The 20,141-nt window shown below is 33.9% G+C and overlaps 1 protein-coding gene and 1 long non-coding RNA gene across 9 annotated transcripts; one reads left to right on the top strand and one right to left on the bottom strand.

Annotated features, from left to right (window-relative positions):
* Window positions 1–1,878: 1,878 nt before the first annotated feature.
* On the bottom strand, window positions 1,879–2,960 carry LOC116350184. The gene is made up of 4 exons (XR_004202002.1): window positions 2,907–2,960; window positions 2,694–2,822; window positions 2,485–2,596; window positions 1,879–2,384 (listed from the first exon to the last, which is right to left on the bottom strand). It is a non-coding gene; the product is annotated as an uncharacterized LOC116350184 (long non-coding RNA).
* Window positions 2,711–18,676, top strand: LOC116350183. 8 transcript variants are annotated; one of them, XM_031781916.1, is made up of 8 exons: window positions 2,711–3,142; window positions 3,196–3,386; window positions 3,461–3,602; window positions 4,072–4,161; window positions 4,298–4,517; window positions 4,597–4,839; window positions 4,957–5,195; window positions 18,469–18,676. In XM_031781916.1, the coding sequence occupies exons 1-8, from the start codon at window positions 3,073–3,075 to the stop codon at window positions 18,648–18,650; spliced, it is 1,377 nt and encodes a 458-aa protein (XP_031637776.1). In that variant the 5' UTR covers window positions 2,711–3,072; the 3' UTR covers window positions 18,651–18,676. The 8 variants fall into 8 exon arrangements, with proteins under 8 accessions (XP_031637776.1, XP_031637777.1, XP_031637778.1 ...); XM_031781917.1 differs by having other exon boundaries at window positions 4,304–4,517; XM_031781918.1 differs by lacking the exon at window positions 18,469–18,676 and adding an exon at window positions 5,473–5,652 and having other exon boundaries at window positions 2,712–3,142.
* The last annotated feature ends 1,465 nt before the right edge of the window (window positions 18,677–20,141 follow it).

The raw sequence follows: 20,141 nt of genomic DNA on the forward strand, positions 1-20,141 counted from the left end.
TTGTAATAAGGGACTTGGGAGTGTTGCTTGATGTGCAAATGAATTTCAAATCACACATTGAGCATGTCACGGCTAAAGCAAAATCAAGATTCGCTTGGCTAAAGTTCTACAGCAAGGATTTTATTGACCCATGGACAATTAAACGCCTTTATTTTACATTTGTATTACCAATTATAGAATATGGATCAGAAATATGGAATCCACACTACGACAATATGTGCAAAAAAATAGAGTCAGTACAAAAACAATTTTTACTTTTTGCGCTAAGGAGAATGAACTGGGACAGATATAAACTTCCTAAATATGAGCATAGACTCCTGTTTCTACAAATGATTACGCTTGAGGAGAGACGCGAGATGGCGCAGGTGTCTTTTATATTCAAAATTATTAATGGAGATATGAAGTCAAGCCATATATCAAACAGTTTAAATTATTATGATTCAGCGCATAATACCCGTGCAACGCCGCTTTTTGATATACCGATTAGAAGAAGCGATTACACGAAGTATGAACCAATTAATTACATGCTTACTACATTCAATGATTATTATACGAAAAAAATACCAAACAGTGATACTACTTTAATTGATTTAGAAGTAAATTTATCAACAGTCAAACTGAGAATTGAAAAATATTTAAAACAAAATAGATAGAATTGAATAGAAAATATACTGGGAAAATTATTAATCTCCTTCAAAACTACTAGATGTAAGAATATAATTATTTTGTATTTATTTAAAATATATTCAATAAACCACCAAGGCGAAGGAACGCTGTTCGGTGCAGTTATTATTATTATTATTATTAAATCTTACTTGTCTGGTCGCAGACAAATTGTAAAGATTGCAGATACCAAATCCGACCCAATCAAAGTTACATCTGGGACGGGTCAAGGATATCCAATTGGCGCTACTTTGTTCATCATGTTTGTTATTGATCTACCTTTCGTCGTTAGCGATTCTTGTATACTTTCATTCGCTGATGATACAAAAATTTCAAAATGTATCTCCTCAACAGATGATTGCATTAATCTACAGAATGACTTGGATCGTGTAGCTGATTATTATGGACGCAATTTATTGAAATTAAATGTAAACAAAACAAAGATCATATCATATCATCGGGGATCACTGCAATATGAATACAAATACAACATAGGTGGCGCTCAAATAGAAAGAGTCTTTGTAATAACTCTTGGACTTGGTAGTGTTGCTTGATGTGCAAATGAATTTCAAATCACACATTGAGCATGTCACGGCTAAAGCCAAATCAAGACTGGCTTGGTTAAAGTTCTACGGCAAGGATTTCGTCGATCCATGGACAATTAAACGCCTTTATTTTACATTTGTATTACCAATCATCGAATATGGATCGGAAATATGGAATCCACACTACGACAATATGTGCAAAAGAATAGAGTCAATACAAAAACAATTCTTATTATTTGCACTAAGGAGAATGTCCTGGAATAGTTATAGACTGCCGAAATACGAACACAGACTACTGTTTCTACAAATGATTACTCTGGAGGAAAGACCCAAGATGGCGCAAGTGTCTTTCAATTTCAAAATTTTACACGGAGAAATGAGGCCTTTTTATGTATCGGGCAGCTTAAAATATTATGATTCAGCACATAATACAAGAGCTACTCCTTTATTTGATTTACCAAAAAGAAGGACTGATTACACGATGTTTGAACCAATAAATTATATGCAAGCATCATTTAATGATTTTTATACCAAAAAAATGCCACATAGTGATACTAATTTGATTGATTTAGAAGTAGAATTACCAACAGTGAAACTTAGAATTGAAAATTATTTAAAGCAAACAAGATAAAAACAGAATATTTGTAAATAAGCAAGAACAAAATGAGCAAAAATTAACAATCTCTCTCAAAATTGCTTGATAAAAATTGAATAAATTGTGTTATATTTATTTATATTTGAATAAACCACCAAGGCGAAGAAACGCTGTTCGGTGCAGTTATTATTATATTATTATTATTATCATTCAACGATTATTATACCAAACAAATGCTAAACAGTTTTGAATTTGAATTTTTCAATTATTAATACAGCACAAGAATGATTTGAAAACACTTCTCTTTATATGCTAGGTTTAAAAAAAATTCCTACCCCTGTAAAAGTTTAATTGATTTAAAACACAACTAGAGAAGATGTTTTCACTTTTGTACGCTAAATGCATATTTGTAAATGCAATGAAACACAATATTGAATTTATTGTTCTCGTTGTCATGTACGGTCGTTGTCATGTACCCATGATGGTATTTATAACATATATATTTCAATTGAATGAATTTTTCTCGTTTAAATGGTAGAATATGAGTGGTGGCTTGAGGAATTTTTGTTGATACAAGTTTACTATATTGTGAATGAGAGAAAAAAATAAAACTTTCATATAAACAATGCAAAAAAAAAGAGAGTCATCGAAATTACATCGAGAAATAAACAAAAAAATAACCTTTGTAGCCCATTTTCCTAAAAACAAATAATATATGGTTTAGAATGTGTTGTGTTCCAATTGAATGAATTTTATTTTGTGGTTATGTGTTTGTCACTATCGAAACTTTATTCTGAGACAAAAATGATAATGAAAATGTCATAAGGTTCGGTTCACATCAATAATACATTCAATATTTAGACATTAGACAATTTTCTGCTTTCATTTACCTTATTATCATTGAATGAACAACGTCAAGTTAAGCATTCACAAACGACAGGAATAAAAAACTTTTGAAATTGGTATATCAAAAACTAGTCTCCTGAAAATATTAAGTTCAACTGCTGTCGGTCCGAAAGCTAAATCGACCATAATTTTGCACAAGTGTCAAAATAAATTTTAATAATTTTATAGAATAATTCGAAGTGCTATACTATGCTTACCATTGATTTTATATAGTCGTATCTATGAAAATAGAGTGTATTCTAGGAAAAATGGTCGCGTTCAATGCTTGATTTGTGTTGCAAAGAAAATAGTTTGACATTTACAACACGTGTATAACGCAGACAGATCTTAAATCACATTTTTATAAATCAAATTTCCATTAAAATGTCGAAGACACAATCTACCATTGACGAAATTATTCCGATTAAAAAACATAAACAAAATCCGATAGTTGGTATGTGCATGAATAAAACATAATTTGATAATGATTAACTTTTTCGTTTTCAGCTTATTTTCAGAATGGTCAAATGACCGATAATTTCGCAGCAAATTTGGACGTATGTACAGTTAAAGATTCAACAAATAAAATTTTGCTGGCTATATCAAAAGACAATATATATGATGGATATATTGATCACAGCTCATTAACCAAGTTAAACAAAACATTTCTTGCAATTAGAAAAAAAAAATCGGAAAAAGTAAGTCAACACTATCAAAATAATTATTGTTGTGAATTTTTTTTTTTGCTTTAATTATCACCCTTTTTCTGAAGGTCAAATTGGTTGAAGTTTCTGAAAGTAGTATGATGAGCTACATCTATAAATGTTGTTTCCAACAAGAATCAAAATTATCCAATGTTCAATCAGATATGCATACTGAAAATGCACGAAGGATATTATTTAAGGAATTTGGCGGTAAAAAAAGCCACGCGGCTATATCCCTATTATTTCAAGCATTTTTATTCATGAAATATAGAAGAAATTGTAGTCGTATTTAATTAGCAAACATTGCTGAAAGTGAGATTTGGGGAAGAAATCATTGTTTTTTAGACACAATCGTATCGAAAAAACTGAAAAAAATAGCGAACAACCAAAGGTAATTTTTATATTCAAACAAGTGATTATTTGTTGTTTGTTCTTTTCATACTCTAATCTGGGAAATAACTATTTTTTTCTTTTTCAGGAAAACAACTACCAAATCTCATATTGAAGCAGTGTTTTGCTAAGTTGTCTTTATTGTTGTTGTTGTCATTATTTTGTGCTGCGATTATAGATATATAAATTTGACTTTTTTCTAATTTTCTCCCTCTTCCATTTTGATTCTCCTGAATTTTTCTATTATTTAAAAAAAAATTCTATAATTTTCTGTTTATTGCAACTTCAGGAAAAAAGGCCATACAAGTTTTGGACAGAAAAGAAAAAATGAAAATTAACGTGGATGTCGTTAAAGAACAATTGGATAAAACATTATTAGGTCAGTATTTTTTTTCACTGAGTAGCTCAAATTGTAATGACCTAGCATATCGAAAAACATCTAGAGACACAGAACGAATAAAATGTACAGCCTGAAAAAAAACTAAAAAAATCAAATATATTTTTCGATTTCTAAGAGTTAGATATCAACCAAAGTACTAAGGAACATAAGGATGAGTTTGATGAAGTAAAAGAGCAACAAGATAATGTTCTGGAAGAAATGTTGCCCAAAGTGAATAAGGATGCTATCAAGTTGACCGATGTTTATTGCTTAGAAAACTTAATACAACTAGATATACTAGATAGTTTAAAAGCAGACGCAATCAACTTACTTAAAGCAAGCCATGATGATATACCGTAAGTACTCGATATAAATAGTAGTATAATTATTAAAAAAAGTAGTTGAAATGAAATTATTTATTTGTATATTTGACAGAATAAGGCCGATATTTTTAAAAATAAAAATTCAATCGATTCAGCGGGCTAGAATTCCGGATGAAATAGAGAATTTACGGAAGATTGAAATTTGCATTTATATAGATGCATTGATATCATTTCTCAAACAAATAAACCAAGTGCATTTAAATTCAGTAGTTAGATTGAAACCATTATCCAAAATCACGTCAAAATTAGATTCACACATCAAAAAGAAATTCGCTCAACCAAACATAGTCAAGTTGTGAGTACAAAAGCTATATTGAACGATTGGTAAAATATTCCTATTCTGACTGAGATTAACAGAGATGAACAATTATGAAATTTCAAAATTATAATTCAATTTTTTCTTCTTTTACAGGACAAAAACGAATTATGTAATCCACAAAACCACCTTGTACATCATTGTTCTTTCACTGTTGATATCAGAGAGACTTGAAATCGATATCCAGCATATTATTGAGGAAATTGGTGTTTCAAAAACTAGTCTCCTGAAAATATTAAGTTCAACTGCTGTCCGTCCAAAAGCTAAATCGAACATTATTTGCATTCGCTTACCAAGTCAACTGAAAGCATTTTCAACAAATTTCCGACGTCGACGTACGTTATAATTTCATCTTTTTTATTAATTCCAATTCGGAATAATTTTTTTCTCAATAAACTAACTTTTATGATGATGTTCAAACTCTAATAACTAATAAAAATAGAAGAAAAAATATAAATAGATCGGTTAGATAATACGAAAGTCCACGCTAAATATATAGCCAGACTTCATGATAAGAACTATTAACATTGTTCCTTAAATTAAACTAAATTTAATTTTTCATTTATTTGTTTGATTCATTGATTGTTGATTTGTTGAATGAGCGATGTCTAGTCTGTGAACGATGCTATTCTCAGTTTTCACCATCGTCGTCGCTACCGCTACCGCTATCATTACTATCATCACTGTTGTCAGACAATTCACTGTTGCTCAAATCGATTGCATCTTCTTCGCTGCTTGACGACCACCATGGCTGATCCGAATCGTATTCAGCTTCATTGGAATTTTTTGATGTTTGATACTGAAATGTAAACAAAAAAATCAAATTCACATTACACATTACATTTATTCAAAAATTGTATTCAACAAATAATGCAGCTCACCTTTTGTTGCTTTTTACGCTTATTTTCATCAAATTGTTTGAAGCGTCGCTCTGCATGCTGATCTTGTATCTTGGCATCGACTGTGAATGCATCTGGCAATTTTATTCCCAACAGTTCATGATGACCTAAATACATATATGATGAAAATTGAATATTAGATTCAAAGTTATATAAAAAAATAAATGATTCACTGTAAACATACCGCGAAGTCGAATATTTCGACCGGCATTAGTGTCTCGATTTAATGTAACCGAACGGAATTTTGTCGTATCACCAATATCATCATCATTTCGTATGTATTTCCATGCGATGACATCTAGGCGCCGACGTCGCAAATGTGTTCGTGGCCTCTTCACTGATAATATCGCAGCATTTTCAGCAGCCGGCACAAGCATTCCATCGATCATATTGAAGCGTTTCAGTTCGACTTTTGGCTGGCCGCCATCGTCGTTCGAATTCCGTGGTCGATATTTTTTCTGCTTCTTCAATTGTTTCGAATTCTTGTGGCTGTAAATGAATGAACCGCCATCGGGCAGTGCTTCTGGCGATGGTTTACACTGGCGACACACTTTGAACCGAGATTTCGTTGTCTTTCGGCCATTCCTCGAACCATTTTCCAGTACATTAAAGCAACGGCTACATAATTTTGTTGTTCGATATTCATCCACGTAGCGCACGGTACATTGTGGATGTTGTTCGAGTGCTTTGAATAGCAAACGAACACTTGTACGTACATAACCTTTGCATGGTGAATTTGCATGGGTGAACGGCGACAAACAATCATTCGCACCAATTCACCAATGGTTCGATGGATTTCAATCCAATGCAAAAAATTAGTCAGTACATACTCTTCGCTGCCGTACACTTCCATGGCCCGATTGAAAAATCTTAACGTATGGTCGGCGTACGTTTTAAAATCGATCGTCTTGCTGCTCGGCTGTACATGGCTCTCACACTCTCGTTCGATGCGCTCACGATCGTCGGCTCTGTCCTCTTCAAGCGTACCAACCAGTTGATCTCGTTGTTTTTTGAACTGTGGCAATTTCGTCATCCAATGATATTGCTTGCTGGATATTTTGAAATTGCGTACGCTTTTCACTTTCACAGCGCCCGTATCATCTTTCTCTCGATCGATAATTTGGCCGGCGATGATCTCACGGTCGCCAACATCAAAGCTTACTTCGCGATCGCAGTGGCGTAATATATTTTGTAGCCGTTCTTTGGTTTCAGCATCAGTTGCATCGTTTTTCTTCTTCGTCTTCTTCTCTTTGTTCATCAGAAAAACGAATGCATTGCCATCGGTTTGTATTCGATTGGCGAATAGTAAGCCAGCGGAATGGCGTTCGATTTTACTGATGCCGAAATATTTACGCCACATGCGATCCCACAGTTCTTTGTTGCCATTGAACGGTTGTTCCCATCGTTTATTACTGCCATTGTTCTTTTTCATTTCCGGTTCCTTTGGGTTTTTCAACCGCTTAAGGATTTCATAGAGGCCACGCTTGTCGATTTGGATGTAGATACGACCAAAACGTGCCTCCGGAATGACTTGATACACGGTCAAATTTGGCGCACATCGAACCCATGTATATTTGATACCTGGCAATCGTTTTCGTGGCACATATTCGGCAATTGGACGACAGATTGATTTCGATTTCGATTTAGTGTGAGTGGTGGTTTTATGAATTTTGGCTGCTGCTTCGGCCTGAAGTTTGGCCTTTGCTGCGGCAACTTCAGCCGGTTGTTTCTTTTCATCTTCATCCATTTGTTTATTGATCATGAGACAGCGTTCACGATTTCTTGCACGACAATATTGCTGAAGTTTTACGAAAAATGGCACATGACGATACCAATTTGTTGTCAATTTGGTGAAATAACCGCGTCGATTCGCTTCGAAATCCATCGGATTAAAATCGGTTTGAATACGCTTCAGAAGACGTTCGATAGCTGGTGTCAATAGAATTGGATCACGTTTTCGTTTTGGCTTTTTCACTTTCTTTTCATTTTGTCGCTTTTTTCGTTTGGCCGCTTCATCATCGGTGGCCTTTTTGCGTGGCGGTCGTTTCGATTGTGGCTTTTTCTTATAGAAATTCGGATTCTCTGCCTCGTCGCTGAACAAATAGCGCATTGTATTGGTGATCAATTGGTAATTCGCTTTGCGTATCTGTTTCAATGTTCGACATTTTTGTGGCGGCAGTGGTGGTGTTTTGGCGCGTGATGTGCTCGCAAACGGTTCATTTGATTTCGCATGGTTTGCCAATTCTTCGGAAATCACACAATGATTCAAATATGCCCGAACATTATTATACAGACTACGTATGATACACATCATGAAATTGGTGAAATATTGCCGAGTTGCATAGGTGAAAATGTTACCATAACCAATTGCATTTTTCTCAATGACTTTGTGCTTCTGACAGAACTTGCTTATAGCCTGATCCAATTTCCATGTTTTTCGCAATTTTGTCTTGCCATTGATACAATTACCATACACACCACGAAAATAACCATCAAAATAATTTCGATTGTATTCACACGTACTGTTCCAAAATTCGGTACGAATGGCATCTTCATCTCTGATGAAATATCATCTAATCTATTTTTGAATAACTTAGGAAGTCTTTATAACATGCATTGAAAATCATTCTAATTTCACTTAAACATCTGATGCCGTAAAAGACAGTTATATTCGCTGCCAAACCTGCTATTAAATTGATCCCAGTATATTGTACCTTTAATACGCGAAACAAATCAAACTTGTATACAATGTGAATTTTTGAATGTAAACAAATAGTTCAGCTTCGAAGTGATACACACAGCTACTGCCAAATCTCATACCGAACAATTTCTGTTGACTACCGATTTCTTTAAGCAAAACAGGTGGTCTACGCTCGCTTCATTCGCTTCGTGCTTACCACGCATTGCGCACACACATAGTTAATTATTTTTTCTGTGAGAAATTTATCATAAGAATTGAAATACAAAATTGAAGCTTAAGATTGTGTTGGGTCGGGTTCAACTTATGCTAAACAATGTGGAATCTGTATTCTTTATTGAAAATGAATGCCTAATATGATCCACCTTCAATTTTACGCTAAAATGACCACAAAAATGGGTCAAAGCGTTACAATTAAAATATACTAAAAGCGTTACACACTTTCTATCTTCACATTTCCACACTTTCTATCTTAATTTATTAACTTCAAACTAAAATTGTATTCTTAGATTGTCATACAAAACATTATAGTGATCAGTAGTGCATGGTAATTACAGTCTTTTTTCATTTTCTTGTGAAGAATGGAACTGATTTTCGTTATTCAGTAAATCAGTCTTCATCAAACCATTAAGAGATAACCATCCATTAATTTCTCTACTCAAAAAGTGACAATGTTTGTACAATTGTTGTTAGTTCAATCATTTTATATGATGTCTTGTGAATGGATACAAATATCTCAAACACCTCGTATTTTATTCAGAAAGTCTCCTTTGAAAACGTCGTTAATGAATTTTGACTACGAGGACTTCTCGATTACTAAACAAAGCTTTGTGAATTTTAACGAAAATAAAGACAAAAATGAAAAGAAATTTATTGAATACAATTATGAAAGGAATATTTCTGGAAATGGTGATATACAAAATCAAAATCAGAATAAAGTGAAAGGAAATCTGATGAATAAAATGAAAATAATTAAAGACAATATCTCAAACTTTTTTATGAATATGCAAAAATCACTTGAAATTTTTAAAGGAATTAAAAGAAAATCTGCTTTTTTGGAAAATATCAAAAACATTATTCAAATTGAAATAGGTTTGTCAAGTTCTCAAACTCATATTTAATAAGCAAAACAACAAAAAATTATTTAATTAAAAACAGCCTTAAATAAAAGATATAACATCCTTAATATGGAAAATTCTAAGGTTGTAATGTGCCAATAGAATAGAAAAAGAAATAATCACTGAGAAACATCAAAATGCCTGTGTGTATATGAGCATAGTTACTTCTGATCTTTTTAGTAATAATGACTGCAACGTACAGTGTTCCTTCGCCTGGTGCCACCATTTATTTATTTTATTTTATATACAGGGATGCGCATATAATAGGGCCACTATTAGGGGGTGAACATTTTGAAAAACCCGTGAGGGGGTCTGTTGAGGGTAAAAAAATAGAAAATTTCTATCTGAGCAGAACTTTGAATAAGTACAAAACACTTCTTTCGAAGTTCCCACTGTGACGCAATACTGTAAATCTAAAAATGGTCTGATATAAATTTTCAGTGACGCGTTCGTTCATATACATACAAATATTAATATTGCGTCGCCTTTGAAAGTCTAACACAAACAAAAGACGTCATTGAATTCTATTATTTTCGTGTTGTTTACATGTTATCGTTCTCTTGAGGTAAAAGAGGCGACGCAATATTAATATTTGTATGTATATGAACGAACGCGTCACTGAAAATTTACAGTATTGCGTCACAGTGGGAACTTTGAAAGAAGTGTTTTGTACTTATATCAATAGTTTTTTTAGTAATCTACGATGAAATTCTAATGCTAAGTGTGTTTAGACCTGATTTTATCGTAAAATAGTTGTAAGATTCGGTTTTCTCCCCCCAGTACCAATTTTCCTAGCAATCGAATAAAAACAATTTTCATTCCAAAAGGAAGGTTACAAGCCGAAAAATCAAAAAAAATTGAACTAATTTCTCAAAATGGTTACCACCATTGAATTCCACAGGCCCGGATTATGTAAAAGCAGTTGTCAAAGTAAACAAACAAAGTAAAAACCTAGTACATAGCAGTTGATTACTAAGATATTAAATTATAGGTGGCCGCCTAAGTTCACACTATTACCAATTTTCACCAAATAAAAGAATGTTGTCGTTTCAAAAAGTCCATTTCGGCTCAAAATTGAGTGCGATTTCGATCTATGAGGAAAAAAGCCAAGCCAATCATACATTTTTTCGAGATAAATGACGACTAACTTCGATTTTCATCGATTTTTCCCCATTTTTCGAGGTCTAGTCATTCTGATCTAACCTTTTCCGCTGAATTTTTTTTTCAAAATTTCTTTATTGTTCTATCAAGATGACCTTAATGATTTTCTAATAAGCTTAGAACGACGTGATTCTGGTAAAAAACACTCCGAATCTATGTGATCAAAAATGGCCAAAAAATTGAAAAATTTCCGAAAAAAAATTTGAACTTCGTAATGAAATTTTTTCTTAAAACGAATTTTCCCAGATATGACACATACGCCAAATCATCACATATTTGGTCCCCAACAAACGCCTAGTTTTTAGATTTTTTTCATAGACACATTTTTTTTTAAATTTGGATTACGTAAAAAAGTCATGGTCATTTTTCGCCGAAAATGTCACATAACACGCCACCTGGTGGACATTTTTGAAAAATTCTCCATTTTGACTTCGGATCCAGAAAGGTGAGTCTCGTACCTTTCCAACGACGTATAAATCATTGTTGTACCTTACAGATGGCCAGAAAAATATCCGATTGATGAAAAACTCAAAAAAGGCCTCCCAAAAATTTTCGTCCCCAGATCCGAGAGACTACGAGACGAAAATTTCAAAAGCACATGTATTCTCAGTTTTCCATCTACTTTCAATAAAAATTGGATTCAAAACGTTTTTCAAAAAGTACGGAGAAAAAATAGCAGACATACAAACATATCACCCACAGCAATGAAACGACAACAACAATAACACATATTTTTACTGTCAAAATTTTGATGTCAAATGGTGTCAACATTGGTGACGGTATTTTGAAACAGACTGTGTAATCCATATTCATCGTATATGATCCTATGTAAAGTTCTATACTTGATCTAGTTCACATTGACAGTTCAAATCGTTTATGTCCAATAGCGTGGACATGAACTGTGTGTTTCTTCTGTTACATGTACGTTGTAATAGACAAGTATACTAACATGGCGTCGTTCAAATAAATTTAAAAATCCGTCCACTCGTGTCGACTTCATCTAGCACGATAGTAGGGATTTCATTGCTGTGATATCACCCGGCCAATTTTTTGGTTTTTGGCCATTTTTGGTCAATTGACCATATCTCGTCCACTTTTCAACCGATCATGATTTTAACATTATCTACGCAGTCCCTATATTCCGAATATGTCAAAAAATAAATTCGAAAAAAGCATGTCGGTGGTCAAAAATCGAGAAAAAGGAATTTTAAGCGATTTTTTCAAAATGCCACTTGTCGGCCAAATTTTGAAATTTTTTAATTTTTTTTGCGGATTCTTAATTTGGTGCCCGAGCACTACTAAAATATGCAAAACCCCTTTTCCAAAATTCAGCGGTATCGATTTTCATTTCTTTAACGTATATATAGAGTGACGCAAAATATACATATTTCATATGTATGTTGGTATTGGGTCACTTGGGGGACTGCCGTCCCCCGTGATTTTCCCCCAGGTTGACCCCAATTTTACAAAACTTCACCGGATCTAAAAATAATGTACTAAAAAGTTGTTCAGAATGACGAGAGAAATTTTTTGGGACCCCTGCCCTCCAAGTCCTCCCACCCCTTAAGTACCCAAAAAGTGAAAAATCGACTTATTATCATTTTACCCTAATGGGGGGCTCTGAATTGTTGGGAAACTTGGGGCAAATGGGCTTGAGACGAATATCATTTCTAGGATATTTTGGCATGCTGATTCCAAATTTAGAGGTTTCGAGTGAAAAAATAATGGGTGAAGGAGTTATGACCCCCGACCCCCCTGGGGGGTGGAGGGACTTGGAGGGCAGGGGTCATAAACATTTTTTTTCGTCATTCTGAACAACTTTGTAGTACATTATTTTCTGATCCGACCAAATTTTGACATGGTGGGGTACTCCCCTGCCCCCAATATCCCGAACGGGCCCCCCTTATTTTCACAAATTTATTTTCTCGGCACATTATATCGATCTGTATAGGTGACATCAAAAACATTTAGTAACACACATGTTCAACATTGACAAATCATTCAAACGGGTCAATTTTGTACCGCAAAAATAGCTGTCATCGTGAAAATATGTCAACAATATTATTCATTGAAATTTTTGAAATTGACTGTGCCGTGTTCATTTTTTAAAACAATTTTCAAATGCATATTTCTGTAAATCTCATTTCAACGTTTTGAAATATTTGTACAATTCTACACGAATAATATTTTAATTTTTTTAAACTGAAATGAAATTTTCAGCATAGAAACAGCTTCTGCTGCAAGACCAAAGATGTCGTTTTCGGGGAGGATTCGTGTGACGTTTTCATATAAAACATATAGCGCATTACTCGGTTAGTTAGAATTGATATTTTTCTCATCCACGTTTTACCAAGAATTCTGGACCAAAAAAGTGTAAAATCGACCCCTCAAATTTTACAAAGTCGATTTTATTAAATTATTTATTATTTTAAATATAGCTTTAAAATCGACCGTAGAGATTTACCCAATTTATATCATAGTCTGTGCGCTACACTCGAATTAAATTTATTTATAACACTGAATCAACACCAATAATAATTGTAAATGATACAAAAATTTCAAAATGTATCACCTCAACAGATGACTGCATTAATCTTCAAAATGACTTGGATTGTGTAGCGGATTATTATAGACGCAATTTATTAAAATTAAATGTAAACAAAACAAAGATCATATCATATCATCGGGGATCACTGCAATATGAATACAAATACAACATAGGCGGCGTTCAAATTGAAAGACTCTTTATAATAAGGGACTTGGGAGTGTTGCTTGATTAATAATAACTGCACCGAACAGCGCTACTTCGCCTTGGTGGTTTATTGAAAATAATTTAATTAAATAAATATAATATAATACAATTTGATTTTTATCAAGCATTTTTGAGATAGTATATGAAAAATTATTGTTTCTTTCCTTTCATGTAAATAATAATACAAATTTCATAAATCAATTTTCCAACTGCTCAAAATTTCTACTTTCCATAACAAATATCTTTTATTTGTCTGCTTCGCTTTAAATAATTCTCTATTCTCAGTCTTACTGTTGATAAATTTACTTCTAAATCAATTAAATTTTTATCACTGTTTTGCAATTTTTTGGTATAAAATTCGTTGAATGTTCTAAGCATATAATTTATAGGCTCATATTTTGTGTAATCAGCTCTCCTAATTGGTAGATCAAATAGTCTGTGTTCGTATTTTGGCAGTCTAAAATCATTCCAGGACATTCTTCTCAGAGCATAAAAAAATAAATTTGATCATACGCGAACAGCGTTCGATTTAATTCGCGATTTCCGAGAGTTTTTTGATCAGAGGGTATAAATTCATATATTTTTAACATACAAAAACGATTAGGCATATGTCGAAATACACCCTCCAATCCAAAAGTTCCGAGACTTTTTAAAAATAATAGATACCAGTGGCGCCACCTACTGGATATTATATGCGTTGGAAAGGTACTTGCCCCACTGACATTATGTCCAAGTTTCATGAGGATCGGATCACTGACAGCCAAGTTGTTGCGTCAGATATTTTAGTATATTTAAGGCTCGGTTCAAGGCTGAAAATTGAACATCTCGTTCTCATCGGCAAATGCACTCTTTGGAAAGAGGATAGCCATACGAGATATCTCAAGCGAAAATGGAGAATTTTGCAATGTATATTATAGTTTTTTTGTTGACAAATGACTGAAAAATGAGCAAGAGCAATATCGTGAAAAAGTGACTTACTGTCTATTTCATGTTCTAGAGACTCTATACATCTGACTATCTGCAATAATCGTTATGGATTATTCAATATATAGGTCCTCAGTTAATATTAGGCTCATCAGAGCAAAAGATGGTCCAGGAAATGAGAATATCCTGAAAATTTGACTTTTTCCAAAGATTTCAATATGTGAAGCATGTACCGATATAGGACCCCGTGTCTTAGTTTTTCTAGCTTATAGACAGCATGAGCAATCATGATAAAATGGTTTTTGAAATATCTAATTCGTTAAATTTTTCAAAATTTATCACAAAAGTTGATTATTTTTTGTTTGAAATTCATTTCGTCACCGTGAGCAAAAGATACTTACTTCATTTTGGCATCATTGGTTTTGACCCTCCGACCGACCCCTCCTCTTTTTGTGGGGCTATCCATTTTTCTTACTCCCCAAATAACATATGTCCCACTGGTTTTGAGACAAATTCAAACGAATGCCATTTGAACACCAAACAACCAAATTGAAATATTCTCTTCATGATAGTTTGCTTTATTCATAATCTATCGAAAAACACATTTACAGTACACTGAATGGACCATTGTCTTCGATTTTTCTCAGTATGCGTCGAACCTTCAAAATCATGCTTTGGCAGACCGATATGTCAATTTCTTTCAACTTTCTCTCAATCCATCCAACCAATTGTTGCACGTTTCAAGTATTTTGGACCTTCGCCTATAATATACATCCAAAAACAGACGAGAAATAATTAATTTGGTGTCTTTTTGTGAAGTTAAAAAGATGGTCCTTTTTTCATGGAAATGCTATTTTTTAAGAAGTGAGCCATTATTGTGATTTTTTCTGCTTGCAAGGCACAATTTTGTCTTTAATCAGATAGTTCCCAACGACTTCTATCGATTTTAATAATATTTGGTTGATAATGGAGCATGGAATGGAGGTGTTACCTTACGTTACAGCACTTAATGTTCGAATAATGGCTCTAAGACACCTTTCAAAGAAGATCCTACCATACAAACACCCGTTTATCAAAGTTCGGTTTGTTGACGTCTCTAACTTTATATAGTAGTGCCCCAACATAATCAATGCAAAAGAAACCACTTGCATTTGATTCATGGTTCGATTTGGCGATGAATGTTTCACTATCCAAAATGATGAATCTTTCAGTGCAACATGCTATAGAGTGAAGTAAACATCCAATTTTTGACACCCTTTGTAATTTTTTCGTAACTTATTTTGCTGATTCCTAATGATCGTGTCTAAGTCTATTGTTTTGGTTCAAATTTGGATGTGCTGTAACCATAAAAATCACCAAAAATGAATTTTTGCTTGACCAACCCGGTTTTCGGTACTTGATGACAATTTTGAAGGGTTTGAGCATTTAAATTGGGAATACGACCGTACTTTTTGCATTCTCTAGAATCTTTATATTCATACTAAGTCCATGAAACACGATACATGGTTCGAAGACAGATTGGTTCATTTTTAGACACATGCAGAATTTGTTTTGAACTTAGCTCGCCAAAACCATTTGAGACAGACTTGCGCAAATCCAATTTGTACGCCATCGCGAATGAATATATTTGAATAGTTTGTGTTTGACAGTAAAGCAGAGGTACCGTTTTATGTGCTATGTGCTGGGTTGACATATTTGCGTTTGTATATGGAACGCAATAAACGCCTGAATTTAGTCTCAAAACCAGTGGGACATATGTTATTTATAGACTCCCATTTGAGGGCCAAGAGCATGAAAAACACCCCCTCAATACCCGCCGAAACTTAAGGTATTTTTTGATGCCCGATCGATTGGCATCATTAGTTTTGACCCCCAACACCTCCTTACCCCCTCAACAACAGTGTTTTGATCAACTTCATTTGGCCTTTGGCGATGAAGTACCAAGTCTTCGGACAATTTATAATTGGTACAACGAATTCAAGCGCAGTCGCCTATCGCTCATCGACGAGTTCCGCGAAGGTCGTCCAAAATCAGTTGTTGTACCAGAAAACATCGATGCTGTCAGAAATATGATAATGGAAGATCGTCATGTAACATATCACGAGATTGAGGCATCCCTGGGCATTAGTGCGACCAGCGTATTTAAGATTTTACATGAACATTTAGCTGTCAGAAAGATTTGCTCTCGTTGGATACCACATAATTTGACAATCGCTCAAAAAAAGGCTCGTGTCGATTGGTGTAAACAAATGCTCAAGAAATTCAATCGTGGTGTTTCAAAATCCGTGTATTTTATCGTCACTGGTGACGAATCATGGATCTACGCGTATGAGCCCGAAACTAAACAGCAGTCGACTGTATGGGTCTTTCAAAGTGAAGATAACCCAACAAAAGTTGTTCGAGCTCGAAGTGTTGCGAAGCAAATGGTCGCCTGTTTTTTCGCGATAAGTGGTCATGTGGCAACAGTTCCACTAGAGGTTCGTAAGACCGTCAATTCTGATTGGTACACCACCATTTGTTTGCCCGAAGTGTTTGGTGAAATAAGAAAAAACAACCGCCGTCGCAAAATAATTCTTCATCATGATAATGCGAGCTCTCACACATCTCATCAATCAGTCGATTATTTGACCGGTCAAAAGATCGATTTAATGGGTCATCCGCCGTACAGTCCTGATTTGGCACCCAACGATTTCTTTTTATTCCCGAGCGTGGTCAACGATTTTCATCGCCCGAAGAAGCAGTTGATGCGTTCAAAACACACGTTTTGGAGATATCACTTTCGGAGTGGCATGAATGCTATGACAAATGGTTCGAGCGAATGCAAAAGTGTATTGATCATCATGGCGAATATTTTGAAAAACAATAAAACCATTTTCGATGAAACCCCATTGTCTTATATATGTTTTTGAAAAAACTTAAATAGTGACCCTCGTATAAGGCTAGAGACGTCGACAAACCGAGCTTTGATAAAGGCGTGTTTGTATGGTGGGATCTTCTTTGGAAGGTGTTTTAGAGCCAATATTCGAGAATTTGGTGCTGAAACGTAAGGTAAAACCTCCATTACATGCTCCATTATCAACCAATTGTTGTTGAAATCGATAGAATTCATTGAAAACTATCTGATTTAACACAAAATTTTGGTTTGCAAGCAGAAAAAACCACAATAATGGCTCACTTCTTAAAATATGACATTTCCGTGAAAAAAGGACCATCTGTTTAACTTCACAAAAAGACACCAAATTAATTATTTCTCGTCTGTTTTTGGATGTATGTTATAGACGAAGGTCCAAAATACTTGAAACGAGCAACAACTGGTTGGAAGATTTGAGAGAAAGTTGAAAGAAATCGACATATTGGTCCGCCAAAGCATGATTTTGAAGGTTCGACGCATACTGAGAAAAATCGAAGACAATGGCCCGTTCAGTGTAAGGTGAATGTGCTATTCGTAGCCCATTAATGAAGGTTTATACCAATAAAAAAGAATTTAATATTGTATGTTTGTTGTTCAAATGGCGAACATCTGAATTTACTCACAGAGAGAAAATTTACACGAATACACTTACAGGTTCTGTATAATTTTTGACATTTTACGTATTGTGTATAATCAACAGATATATTGTACACTGTCTGTATAATTCGCTATTTATTCATCTGTCAACTCATCTGGCAACATTTTAGATGCGCTGACTTATAAATCAATAGCGAATTATACTACGTAAAATGTCAAAAATTATACAGATCCTGTAAGTGTATTCGTGTAAATTTTCTCTGTGTGCTGTCAAGACTTTATGGACATATGTTATATGAAACTGCCAAACGACGAAATTATTTTATTTTTTTTATTTTAAGCTAGGAGGAAAAATGTATATTCATAAAAAAATTAGGGTACCAAGAGAATTTCACAAATGAAAAAGCACTGCATATTCTGGTAAATAATAGTAGTATTTTTCTAGTGAATAATGATTGTTGGCATTTTATGCAAGGAATCAATATAAGTAAAGATTTTTTGTGTGAATATTCGAGTATTTAAGCTGAACTTTATTCTAATCATTGCAGGTAATCACCTTAAATCTTTGTGGCGACCAAAAATGCTTCAAAGCAATCGAATTCGAAGATCACCAAATACAAACGAAATTGATTTTCCATCTGCAGAAACTGCTCTCATGACTATGAGCTTTTTAACGTTGGCCGTTTTCCTAATTAAACTTGTTCTTGTATGTATATTCTTGGAACCTTAGTTAATCAAAATGAAATATAAATAACAGCGGATGGCAGATTGCGCATAAAGAAAACCTTAATCCTTAGTGTAGTGAAAAGTTGACTCGCAATTTAAAAACGAAATTTCAATAATAGCGTTCGTTGGTGGTTTATTGAAAATATAATTAAAAAAATATAATACAATTTGATTGTTAACAAGAATTTTTGAGAGAGTTAATGAAAAGTAATTGATTCTTTCCTTTCATGTAAATAATATAAATTTTACAACTGCTCAAAAAAAGCGATAAGATTACTGCCTAAAATGATAAAAAATTAAATTCACGTATAGTTAGCGCTACATTCTATGTAATAAGCGTATACTTTCCACTTAGTCCTTTGCAACGGAAAACAAGTTTGCATAGAATGCAGCGCCAACTATATGTGAATTTTATTTTTTATCGATTTAGGCAATAAATCTATGGTTTTCTTATGGCTTCTTTCTATGATCCATTTTTAAATATTTTGTATTTATCTGTTTTGCTTTGAATAATTTCCTATTCTCAGTTTGACTGTTGATAAATTTACTTCTAAATCAATTAAATTTTTATCACTGTTTGGCATTTTTTGGTATAAAAATCGTTGAATAATGTAAGCATATAATTTATTGGTTCATATTTTGAGTAATCTGTTCTCCTCATTGGTAAATCAAATAGTGTTGTTGCTCTGGTATCATGTGCTGAATCATAATCACAGCGAACGGCACTTCGCACGAGTGACGAAACCACTTAAGTGTGTTGAGAGTCGAACTCGCTATATATACACGTAATTTCCATATCTCAACTTGAAAGGCCGTTCGCCGCGATTGATGTATGATTGGAAAGCCCTTGGGCCATAGATTAAGAAAAAACATCAAACTTTGAAAATCGGTCCATCCGTCTTCAAAATATGACCGTTTCAAAAAAAGGGTAAAAAATCAGTTCCACGGCCATAGATGGCGCTAAATGTAGTCGCCGACCCCTGAAACATAGATTTTCTGATTCTAGAGACCGATACCTTTCTAACGATATCGAACGTCGAAATCGGTCAACCCTTTCGAAAAATTTCACAATTTAAAATTTTCATATGAAATCCTTATGAAATATCAAAATGTCTGCGATTTTACGTAGTTGTTCCTGATCTTTTTGAAAATTTCTGTGCTTAAAGAACATAAAAAACTAACAAGGATACATCACTATGGGTTGCGCCTGTTGAGCAAAATGGCATATGCCATGGTGTAGGTCTAGGCCAGACTAACTACACACATATCCCGTTCGTGCTCATGGGAGTAATTTTTTTTCGCCCTTGGTAGTTTTCATACTAGGAGGCATTTCGACGAATTTTAAAAACAATTTGCCGAATCAGGCGTTTATTTTGCGATACAATCACGTTAAAATACACTATCCATACAAAAATTCACTTTTTTTGACAAAAATCCATCACTGTGTACTAATAATAATAATAATAATAATAATAACTGCACCGAACAGCGTTCC

Source organism: Contarinia nasturtii, unplaced genomic scaffold (genome assembly GCF_009176525.2).
Source record: "Contarinia nasturtii isolate CC-2019 unplaced genomic scaffold, AAFC_CNas_1.1 Cnas_scaffold_3824, whole genome shotgun sequence".
NCBI lineage: Eukaryota > Metazoa > Arthropoda > Insecta > Diptera > Cecidomyiidae > Contarinia > Contarinia nasturtii.

Excerpts from the sequence above, each read along its gene's own strand:
- LOC116350183 (XM_031781916.1), top strand. The coding sequence starts at position 3,073 with ATGTCGAAGACACAATCTACCATTGACGAAATTATTCCGATTAAAAAA. Across the intron at positions 4,840-4,956 it reads CAACCAAACATAGTCAAGTT|GACAAAAACGAATTATGTAA; the intron begins GTGAGTACAAAA and ends CTTCTTTTACAG. Across the intron at positions 5,196-18,468 it reads AACAAATTTCCGACGTCGAC|GTAATCACCTTAAATCTTTG; the intron begins GTACGTTATAAT and ends TAATCATTGCAG.